Source organism: Macaca thibetana, chromosome 5 (assembly GCF_024542745.1).
Source record: "Macaca thibetana thibetana isolate TM-01 chromosome 5, ASM2454274v1, whole genome shotgun sequence".
Classification (NCBI taxonomy): domain Eukaryota; kingdom Metazoa; phylum Chordata; class Mammalia; order Primates; family Cercopithecidae; genus Macaca; species Macaca thibetana.
In genome coordinates this window covers 70,844,566-70,856,976 of record NC_065582.1, presented here as the reverse complement: position 1 = coordinate 70,856,976, position 12,411 = coordinate 70,844,566, and the positions used below count along the sequence as shown (strand labels likewise).

The 12,411-nt window shown below is 36.3% G+C and overlaps 1 protein-coding gene across 1 annotated transcript in view; it reads right to left on the bottom strand.

Annotated features, from left to right (window-relative positions):
• The window catches only part of PRSS12 (serine protease 12), a 75,155-nt gene that overhangs the window by 9,711 nt on the left and 53,033 nt on the right, over positions 1-12,411 (bottom strand). The window contains exons 9-11 of the mRNA XM_050792347.1: positions 9,444-9,649; positions 6,160-6,238; positions 5,317-5,439 (exon numbers count right to left, since the gene is read on the bottom strand). Of these exons, the coding sequence (XP_050648304.1) occupies positions 5,317-5,439; positions 6,160-6,238; positions 9,444-9,649 (408 nt within the window). The remainder of the gene's footprint in view (positions 1-5,316; positions 5,440-6,159; positions 6,239-9,443; positions 9,650-12,411) is intronic.

Sequence of the window (12,411 nt, the reverse complement as noted above, 5' to 3'; positions counted from 1 at the left end):
GAGGATTTGTTTTAAGCAAAATCCCTAAATCCTGGAAAACAAAATTTGGAGCTTGTTCTAATCACTAGTAACTAGCTGTGTGCCTTTTAATGAACTTACTTCAATAAAAATGTGAGCTGTAGCCTCCTTAGGCGCTTCAAACAGGAAGTCTATGAAATCCGGCAAAGGTTAAAGACCAAGTCAGAAGGATATATAACACATTTGCAAAGCAGTTTTTTCCCTACTCACATTAAAAGAATCTTGTATTATAGCCAAAGCATATCAAAATGCTGCATATCATAATCTGCTCCTCTGCTCTTTAATCAACTATTTTTATCTTAAACTGTGCAAATAATGAGAAGAAATTCCAAATGACATATGGAAGGAATTATCTGTTGATCTAGGTTTAAAAATATCACCATCCTCTAAACAATCCAACATTCTTAAATATAGTCACTATCTGGCAACTGAGCCACCACTTTCATCATGCAATAATCATTTAGAGTATCTACTATGTGCCAAGTCATACACTAGACACTTGGTGTATAAACACAAATGAGACGATTATTGACTTTCAGCAATAATCTAGACAGAGCAGGCCAAAGGAGAAATAATGACACGTAAACAAATAAATCCAACAATAACAACAACAACCACAAAAAAGAGCCCGTCCAGGGAACCCAAAAGTTAAAGTTTGTAACCTCAAGTGCAACTTTTGAGCAATCTTCCTACTTTAATACTTTAAGCCTTGAACTCCTATGACTGTAACTTTTGGCTGAAATTTGAAAGACAAGAAATCTTGAATAACAGGAAGATAATAGATTATTTTGCTTAAATTCAAAGCCCCAAAATAGGCGTCTTCAAGTTCTTTGCAGTTTTATACCTTATTCTTCTCCATTAGTAAGTGAAATAAAATCATCCTCAGTTCCCTAGTTTCACTAATACAATCTTCAATTCTTGCCTTTAAACTCCAACATAAAAATAGCCAATGTTTGTTTTGAATTTTACAGTTTAAAAAATTCTTTCAAATACTTTGCAGATCATTTGTTTCTCACTGTAGAACATTACTATCTTCATTTTACAGATGTAAAATGAAGTAACCTGAGACTCCAAGAAGTTAAATAATTTCCGCAAAGTTAAACAGTTAACAACTGGAAGAGCTAGAATTGTAACCCTGGTCTTGGTGGCCAGATCCAAGTCTCCTTCTGTTGCATTGTACCAGGCTCTACTGATTTCTAACAGCCTCTCTACCTTCACTCCCTCCTTTCCTTTTTGCCTATTTCTATTATTACGATAATCTTACAACTGGTCTCCCTCCAGTGTAAAAGTATAAAATTAGGTCCCTTCCTCACAGTCCCTCCAGTTCCTGCTTAAATCATTTGGTAACACAGACCAATTTGCCAGAAAAAGGCATATAAGTACAAACATATACAAAGATTTTTTAACATAATGTCAAGCCCATTCACAGATGCCTCCCTAGATTAATAACTTTGCCTTACCCCCTCAGATATATGACATAAATCTCCAAATGACTCATCTCCTAAAACTCTTCCTTGATCATCTTTCAAGGCTCAAAACTTTAGTGGTTTCCCACTGCCTAGTAAATGAAAGAGAAATCCATAACCCTGACATTCCAGGCTATTCTTGTCTCTCTCTTCTAAGTTCACTAACAAACCCCAGATCCTGTATTCTAGGTAGTAATTGTTATCCTTCAAACATAGCTTTTGCTTTCTCACCACAGTACTCTAAACATTACATCTTATCTACCACCAGCCTCTACCTACACATGAACCCAACCTCTCTGCTTAAACAGACTCCATAATAGAACTCACTTTTCCCCCCACACATAGCCCATTCCATCTTTGAACTGTCCTAGTGTCAAAGAAATACAAAATAAACAACAGAAAACTCTTTCTTTGTGTTAAAACAAAAATTATCTCCCTTTAACATTTGTGGTATCTGAAGCAAAAGGCAACAAACCTAATCCAGTCCCACACAATCTTTCCTTTCTGCTTGCCCTTTTAGAGCACCGTGTCCTTTTCTCATCATGTGGCATGCAGAACTGAGCACAGTTCTCTCTGTTTGATGGAGACAGTGCTTTTCTCCCTGACAGTCACTTGAGCACAGAAAGAATAGCAAGGTTATTCACTGCTTTGTCTGGACACCGTTCGTCAGTGCTACCCAAGACTGAATTAATTTCATGGGCAACCATATTGTATTGCTGAGTCTTATTAAAGTTGCAGGACACTAAAACCAGTGAGTTTTTCACTTATGCTGTATTTCAGCCAAATTTCCTGGAACTAAAGGCAGCATTTTATTTCATCCTTATTCCATATTGCTTGTTAGAATCAGCCTATCAAGATATTTTGCCAGGTGAGGAGAGGAAACTTAGAGGACCAGTCAATAAGTGCAGCAAACCACGATGACACGCATATACCTATGGAACAAACCTGCACGTTCCACACATGTATTCTGGCTTTTTTTTTTTTTTTTTTAGAAGACATTTTAAAAATTTGGTCTTCCCATATATGAAAAAAAAGAGATATTTTGCCATCATGATCCTACCTTCCAACATATGACTTGTCCCTCCCCTCCTTCTGGCACCCAAAAATGTAATCAATTTACCATCATTGTTTTTTTATCAGTTTAGCAATGAATATGTTGAACACGACAAAGATAATTGTCTGGTAATTCCACTTATTCTTCCCCATCATCATTCTTCAGCTATCTCTCCTCTAAGCAAGTGGGTCTTAACCTAAGCAACTCCTAGGTCTCATCTCCAAAGATTCAGCAGATTTAGAGCAGGGGCTCAGGAACCTGGAATATTAACAAGCTAAATGGATCTAACGTTGTGGTAAAAATATCTCACTTTAAAAATGGTGCCTTAACTTTTTCTGGTTGTATCAGCAAAGTCAACATCTCCTTCCTCTCTGCTCCTATAACTACATAGTAAACTCTGTAACAGGAAGGATTCTATCTGACTTGTTCGCCACTGTATCTCTAGTACATAGCATGTACCTGAGAATAGTAAGTGCTCGATAATTATTTGTTAAGTGAATGAATTAATATGATTTTTATTGTTTATGCCACTCAGGTAACACAGGAATGTGTTAAATCCACTAGTAAACAGGTGGACTCTGAAGCTCAATTATATACCCAAATGGCCACTGGTATGTAAAATACAGGTTTGGTGAGGCTGGGAAGGCAAGGCGGGCAGATCACTTGAGGTCAGGAGTACAAGACCAGCCTGGCCAATGTGGTGAAACCCCGTCTCTATTAAAAATACAAAAATTAGCTGGGCATGATGACACACACCTGTAATCCTAGCTACTCAAGAGGCTGAGGCAGAAGAATCACTTAAACCTGGGGGGTGGAGGTTGCAGTAAGCCACGATCGTGCCATTGCACTCCAGCTGGGGCAACAAAGTGAGACTCCGTCTCAAAAAAAAAATAATAATAATAATAAATAAAATACATATTCTCTTTAGCACCTTGAATGTGGAAGATTACTGCACAAATATTTACTGAAATATAAAAATGGAAGAAAATAGAGATCCTAGGAACAAGGATATATGAGAATTTGGCATATGGCAGACAGCATAATCAGTGGATAAAGACTAGAATATTTAATAAAAAATGCTAGGAAAACTATCCATAAAGAAAAGTATAAGATTAGGTCCTTTCTTCATACCATATACTATAAACAAAAATAAACTGGAAAAATTAAAATTCTAAATATTAAAAGCAAAACTATAAAGGGTTTTAGGGGAAAAAAAAAGAATAAGGGCAAAGCAAAGATTTTTTAAATAAGAAATACAAAGCTTTTGTAAAACTTTTAAGAAAATTATGACACTTTTAAATATATTAAGATAGTTTTGTAAGAAAAAGACTATAAACAAGTAAAAGGACATGGTCCAGACTAGGAAAAAGTACTTGTAACACCTAACAACAAAGACCACACAAAACATATCCAAAAATTTAAAAAATCAATTACAAATAGACAAATAGCCCAATACAAAAACAGGTGAAGTATATGAACAAAGAATTCATGAAAGAGGAAGACATTGGTCAGGGAAATACAATTAAAAAGAAACCCTAAAACTTTGTGATTGGCAAAAAATTTAAAATTTTGATAGTCAAGTTTAGCTAGAGTCGTGAGGAAACAGGAACTTACACATTGCTGGGTTATAAACTGACACAACTTCTTCAAAGGATAAATTGGTAGGGCTTGACAAATTGATGGGAATCCATATTCTAGGACCCAGAAAAATGTCCCTATGTGCACACACCCAGTGAGACTGGTATCTGGTTGTTTATTGCAACATTGTTTTCTCTCAGTGAAAGAATGGAAAGCAGCTAACTACACAGCAACAGGGGAATAAATAAACTGGTTCAGGCTTTCAGTAGCAGTTAAAATTCATACGGCAGTTAGTGAATGAACAAATCTGCATGGATGGATTACAAGTACATAATGAAGCAAAGGTATGTACCATATGATATAACATAAGAAGAAATAGAAAAATTTCTGCTTGCAAAAATGTTTCAACAATATGGTACACATTTTTTTTTTAAACTTCATTGTGACAATGTTCAAAACACAAAATTAAAATAATACAATGAAACTCAACACATTGCTTTAATAATTATCAATATTTTGACAAGCATTGGTATACATATTTAAATACCAAAATTAATGCTGAGGACAGGGCCATTAACCAAGGCCCACAAAACAGCACTTAACAAAGAGAAAGGAGAGCCGGTTCTACTGCAGGATCTGCCACCATGAGCTCTGTGACTCTGGTGACTCTGCGTGACCTCTCCTCTAAACTGGGAAGACTTCAGAAAGGACTGATAAAATGTTTGGGACAAGACGAAATAATCAGGACTAAACTATAGGAAACCAAGAATGAAACAGATGCAACCTTTCTCAAAGGTACAAGACACCAAGACTCAAAGGATCAAAAACACTACAACTGCATTCCCTACTCCTTATCATTTATAACTAAGTAATCTAAGGTCTCTTCTACCTCTACAAAGATATAATTTCAGCCTCAGATATGTTCTTGGGGGGAGCACTGACATTGCTGCCTCCTCTCCAAAAACCCCTCTTCTTCTATTCTCCCTAAATCCGGAATTTGCTGTAACACCAGGGTAGCAAGTGGCTTTCTAAGTGCTCTCTTTGCTCCTTGTGTCACTCCTTCATTCCACAGGGCTGCTGGCACAAGCAGAGAAGGCTCATAGCCTGGCTCTGACACCTTGAGTGCTGTAGAGCATGAGGGGATTGGAATAACTGATGAATAGAAGCTACACTGGGTTGTTTGGGAAGGTGGACACATACCTCTTGAAACAATGTGCTGCTGTAAGGACCCAGCAGCTACTCAGGAGCGTAGCCCCGCAGAGGAGCCTGCCATCTCCATGGGATGACTTCAGCCGGAGGGAAACCTGCCAAGGCCAACCACCCCTAAGAAGAAAATGAGCTACACATCAACATCAGTAAAAGGCAAAAAAGCAAAGGAAAGCACTGGTTAAAGCAATGACTTTAATAACTTTAACGCCTTGCAGGCAGGGGAAAAGGAAAGCAAAAGGGACTCCAGGATACAATCCCTTCCTACTTTGAGAAGGAGACCCCACAGCTCTGAGCAGGCCTGGCATCAGCAACTCTGAAGATTTGCTTATAGGCATTTGTATAGATCCCACCTACCTGACACTCTTAGAAACAAGTTGTCTTCCTTATAGTTCATGATTTAAAGTGTAATTTCTCTCCTCACTCTACCTCACCTATGCAGTCTGAAGAACTATTTAATAAAGTTTTCCATTAGTAAATTCTACAAACAAAAAACTTAGATTAAACTGAGTCAAGTCTGAAACAAATACATTCTAAATTAAATGACTCTTTGTAGTTAAACACACTTCCAGGTCCCCTGTTAAATTATTTTGTTTGTGCCATGTAACTTTTCAGCAACACATCTAATCTCTTAAATCAGGCTGGTGATATAAGAACATGGTCTATACAAAGTAAACATAGGTCAAAGGACAGTGAAATTATCAGTGAAATCTGAATTTAGTTTAGAAAATAAAATGAGCACAAGTCTCTTATATAACAGAACATCCCCAGTTTGTAACACCCTATGTATATAAATAATTCTGTAATATAAAAAGTCTCTTTTGAAGGAACTTTTACCTTAAAGAATTTTTCCCGCCAATGATCCGCTTCTGCCGACGGTGCAGTAATCTCAAGCCACAAACAGATGAGAGGGACTCTGAAGCAGAAATAGGTCATTAATTAAGCTATCACATTGCTGATGGAGGGGTAAGACGATAACTGACATATTCCACTGATGCTTCCTCCTCTATGTCAAAATGCCTTTTCTCTGCAAATTAAAATTTTTCTTGTAACAAAAATAGTTTTCTCATTTGATTAAATGGCAATAATTTGCAAGTAGACAAGAAACATTATGAGGTTTCCCATTCTTCACCTCTGACGGGTTCATGGGCTGCTGACTGGTTTGACTCTGTCCAGTACTTCATCCTGGTAGGTACCTATATCTCCTGCTGCTATTTTGTATAAAGTATGGAACAAAATGTATGGAACATTAAACAAAATAAGAGAACTGCAAAGGCAGTAATGGCCTAAATTACTTACTTTCCACACACAACACTGTTCTAAGTCACATATAAAAATGTAACTCAGGGCTGGGCGTGGTGGCTCAAGCCTGTAATCCCAACACTTTGGGAGGCCGAGACGGGCAGATCACAAGGTCAGGAGATCGAGACCATCCTGGCTAACACAGTGAAACCCCGTCTCTACTAAAAAATACAAAAAAACTAGCCGGGCGAGGTGGCGCGCGCCTGTAGTCCCAGCTACTCGGGAGGCTGAGGCAGGAGAATGGCGTAAACCCGGGAGGCGGAGCTTGCAGTGAGCTGAGATCCGGCCACTGCACTCCAGCCTGGGCGGCAGAGCAAGACTCCATCTCAAAAAAAAAAAAAAAAAAAAAAAGTAACTCAGAAGAGCAAAGCACATTCCCAGGCTAGAATTCTGATGTGAATTTATGTTTACTTAGCATGTCAACATACGGAAATGGTTTGCTAAGCCAATTTAAGTGGTAAACTATGGTTAAGGCTATACAGGCAAACCTCCCAAGGTAACAGTCTTCTGTCAAGAACATACAAAAAAAAAAGAATTAAATTAAAAATATGTGAAAAGCTGGTATGTGAAAGAAAGGCAAATATAACAGGCATGACTAATTTTTAAAATATTTGAGAAAATAGGAGAATTTATATAGAGGTACTTTGTTTATTTGGTTAAATATATGTGTATAAAGTACAGATATGTAGTTTTTCTATCTAAGGGGAGGACGGTGGGAATTGTGCCAAGAACAGGAAGACCTAATCAACCCTAATGGTCTCCCATAATAACCAGGTAGAAGGGAGCCCAATAGGGAATCAGCAATAGTTATTTCTTGATGGAGAAAGAGGTTCAACAGTGTGTACCAAGATGATTAATTTGCCAAATGATCTCAGAGGTATGCTGTCAAACTTTAACCTTCATCTCTTAGAATATGAGTCCTCTAGATGACACTGCAAATTGTAAGATATTAGAAAAAACATAAGTTTCCAATAATGCTCCAAGTTGGGTCAATGTATATGATGCCAAGGAAAGGAATGATGTAATATTTAAAACAAGCAAAATTTTAAGTTTACATCATTCTGGGGCAAAGAACCAGACTGCAAGAAAGTAAACTCTATTTAAAGTCATACACTATTATTTAAAAATTTTACAAGAAAAACGAAGTTCATTTTTAAAAGGAGACCATCAGATAACCAATAACTAATGGCTTCAGTTTGAATCACCTTATAGATGTCACCAGGTGCTGAGTATCAACATAAAATCAACTGGTTAATATGCCAGATTCTGTAATCTAGCTAGGCTAAGATGAAATCTTTTTACTTGAAATATGGTAGCATTGCCATAACCATGGAAAGGTATCAAAAAGATTATTGCTATAATTCTAGGAAGGCATTAAAAATGAACATATAAATAATGATTTTTTAATGTTTTTCAACTACTTACAGAATTTCACATAATTCAAAGAATCAGTTATGTCCCATTTGTAATGGTAATTAAAATTATTAAAGGGAATTTAGTAAATTAAGTTATAATCAGAATTCAGGGGGAAAGGGCTGGCCAAGTCATTTGCATATATACATAGATCTATACACACACACACATATATACACACACATATATACACATTCATAAATAAAAATATATTTAATATATATATGAATAGAAAATAAAGTGCAAAGGATTGTAAGCGTTCTTTTCACAATCAGAAGCCCCTCAGACAGCAAAGAATCATATTAACGACATCCAATTCATTTGTTGCATTGTCTTTGGCAGCTATTAAAAGGTGTTAGAAAAAGAGAACACTCAAATATAGGTGCACCTGATTTTAACAAAATCCAGAGTATCAGAACTATAAACTTTCAATCCAGATAAAGAGGTGACTGTTCTTTTCATAAAATGTACCACAAATTTCTCCAAAATAGCCCATTCTCTCAGTCATTTAAAGAATGTTACATAAAAATTAAATAGGCCGGGCGCGGTGGCTCACACCTGTAATCCTAGCAGTTCAGGAGACCCAGGTGGGCGGATCACCTGAGGTCAGGAGTTCAACACCAGCCTAGACAACACAGTGAAACCCCCGTCTCTACTAAAAATACAAAAATTAGCCGGGCATGGTGGCAGGCGCCTGTAATCCTAGTTACTTGGGAGGCTGAGGCAGGAGAACCCGGGAGGTGGAGGTTGCAGTAAGCCGAGTTGTGCCACTGCACTCAAGCCTCAGTGACAAAGCAAGACTCCGTCTCAAAATAAATAAATAGATAAATAATAATAAATGTACACAGAGCTTACAAGAACTCTATTCACTTAAACTATGAAACATTACTGTATCATACGAAAGGATTACTTATCATTTTCCTTAAATTTTTAAATTTCAGAGAATAAAATATACAAAAGATCATTTTCTTTTCGAAATTCATTTTTAAATATCCTTGTTGAAAATATTAGTAAGACTTTAGAAATGCCTTTAATTCATTTCCATATTTTCAGTACTTTCCTTTTTATGAAGTCAATATCAATTCTGGATCTTCAAAGATAGCAACAAGCATGAGAGCTTTATTACATCTAAAAAAGGAAATACAGAAATGGCTAAGAAAGTGAAAAGGGGATGATCCCAGAGATTATAAGGCCCCGTAAATTCACTCCTACCCCTGACCCTTGTTCTACCTGTCAGCCCCACCTAGGCAAGTTTGCCAAGAACTACTGGATCTAAGTAATAGCACAAGACATGGGCCTGTATATGTTCTTGTTGTACTTGATTTCTGTTATCAAAGTACTGCTTATAGTGATAGAGTGGGAATTAGTATTCTTTGACTTGTTTAGGGCTCCAGAAGGTGACTTACCTTTATTACTGTTACCCGAGGCCTTCTTGCCAAAATAATCACAAATAACTCCTGCATCTTCACTGTGGCGGCAGTTGTGTCTTCCAATATCTTGCTTGATACAGTCAGCCAAGGACCTCTCATTTCCTGTGCACTTCACATTATCCACATGGATGGGTCCTTTTCCTTCTCCAAAATAAGCCATGGTTCTTGCTCTGGCAGGACCCCTGAAGACAGAACATTCTTAATGATGTGAAGAATCCGTCAATCATATATCTGAATAAATCACAACATGTATTCAATTTTATTCCTTAATTTTTACATATTAAAATTAGCATCTGCATGTGCTAAAAACCATTTGTTTCATGACTGTTAAAAAAATTAAATTAAAAAGGTAATAATTATACCTTCTCTGTTGCCATACTCCACAGCCACTTTATTATATCACTTACCTCTAATTTAGCTTTTTCTAAGAAACTCACATTTAATGGCACATCAAAAAATCATGATAGTCTTTAACTCTCGTTTAAGCAGGAAAAAAATACCTCTAAATTTCCTACCCTCTTAAAGAGTGTAATACTCTCTTAGTATTGGTATAATATTGTGAAGAAAACGATGAGATTAAATAATAACCTAAGAGCTAAGAACTAATTTTTTGCCTCCTTTAGAAGAAAAAAAGTACAATTTTTTTAGGCCAGGCACGTTGGCTCACGCCTGTAATCCCAACACTTTGGGAGGCCGAGGCGGGCGGATCACCTGAGGTCAGGAGTTCAAGACCAGCCTAGCTAACATGGTGAAACCGTTTCTACTAAAAATACAAAAATTTAGCTGGGCGTGGTGGTGTGTGCTTGTAAGCCCAGCTACTTGGGAGGCTGAGGCCGGAGAATCACTTGAACCCAGGAGGCAGAAGCTGTAGTGAGCCCGAGATCATGCCATTGCACTCCAGCTTGGGCAACAAGAGCAGAACTCTGTCTCAAAATAAATAAATAAATTAATTAATTAATTAAATTAGCTGGGCATGTGGTCCCAGCTACTCTGGAGGCTGAGGCAGGAGAATGGCTTGAACCCAGGAAGCAGATATTGCAGTGAGTCGAGATCATGCCATTGCATTCCAGCCTGGGTGACAAAGCGAGACTCGTCTCAAAAAAAAAAAAAAAAAAAAGCACAATTTTTTAATATTTATTTACTTTTTTTTTTTTAAGACAGAGTCTCATTTTGTCACCCAGGCTGGAGTGCAATGGCGTGATCTCAGCTCACAGCAGCCTTGACCTCTTGGGCTCAAGAGACCCTCTCACCTCATCCCCACAAGTAGCTGGGACTACAGGCACATGCCACCATGCCTGGCTAATTTGTTTGTATTTGTAGTAGAAACGGAGTTTCACCATGTTGCCCAGGCTAATCTCAAACTCCTGACTTCAAGCAATCCATCCACCTTGGCCTCTCAAAGTGCTAGGATTACAGGAGTGAGCTGCTGCACCTGGCCTAAAAATACAATTTTTAACAGAGACAGAGAAAAACAGGAATCATGACTAGATGGCAGACTTACTTTTAGTTTATTAACTTTTTTGTTTTAATAACACATTTTAAAGTATGCAAATGCAAAAATATTTAAATGAAATAAATATTTCAAACTAACGCCATATTTAGAACTCAATTCCTGATAAATTAATGAAATAGTTATCAAAGGCAAAAGCTTTCAAGCAAATTAATGAAATAGTTATCAAACGCAAAAGCTTTCCAGATGAATTACTGGAAAACTATCCTTGAAATCTCAAGTTAGGGAAAAACTTAATACAGTGGACATAAAGGGTATAAACTATAAATTTTAAAATTGATAAACTTAGCAAAAATTAAATTAAGACTGTTGCTTTACTAAAAACTACCCTAAGGAAAGTGAAAAGATAAATTTAAAAGTTGATATTTGTAGAAATATATTTGTTGGTGAATATACTTTCCAATAGAGAATAATGGCATACAATATACAAAGAAATCATTTAAAAAAATCAGTAATCTGTTTTTAACAAAGCTCTAGGTGATTCTTCTGCAGATACTTCTGCATCAAACTTTGGCAAAGAAAACTAAGTTATTTCTCCATTGTTGCACATGTGTTTTAAAATTATTAGACTTCTTACAATTATATATATATCTCCTCATACATAAATCTTTGTGGGCAGCTTACATTTCTTCCTAGAAGTTTTATTCTATTTTTTTCTATTTTTTAATTAATTAATTAACTATATTATTTATTGTATTATTCTTTTTTAATTTTATGTATTTATTGTATATCACAGTTCTTGTCTGTCTGAAATTTATTTCTGTTTAATGTTAATAAGAAATCTAGCTTTATTTTTGTCCCTAAAGTAGTTGTCCCAATAATCAGCTGATTTGAAAGGCTTTCTTATTTATCAAGCTATGTGTGCACAAGCCATTTCTTGGTCTTTATAGTTCAGTAATTCACAACCTTAGCTCCCCATCAGAATTGCCTTTGAAAACACTTAAAATATAGCAAAACCTAAACCTTACCTCACTTTGAATCAAAGTAGAATGAATAGTATTTTTTTAAGTTCCAAAATGATTTCAATCTACAACCAAGGTTGATAGCCACTGCTGCAATGTCACTGACCTCTTTAACTATTCCTGTGCTAGTACCACATGGATTGGATTTCAGATGAATTTGGAAGTCAAATCTCCCTCCCCATCCCACATGCACACCAAGAAAAATGAAAGATTTTTACTAGCATAGTATTTGATGTATAAATTTATTTCTATTTTGTCTTCACATTCAGGATTGCGGTATGTCTCTTCATTGATAAGGTCTTCTAGCATTAGTAAAGACTTAGGTTTTTCACATAGGTCTCAGTTCTTACAAAGTTTTTGTAACTTCTACAAATCTTTTTTTCCTTTTATTTTCTACTTATCCCACAGGCAGACCACTGCCTTTTAAGTATTTATGTTTTATCTTGTTACATTAATAAACACTAGTTCTAGT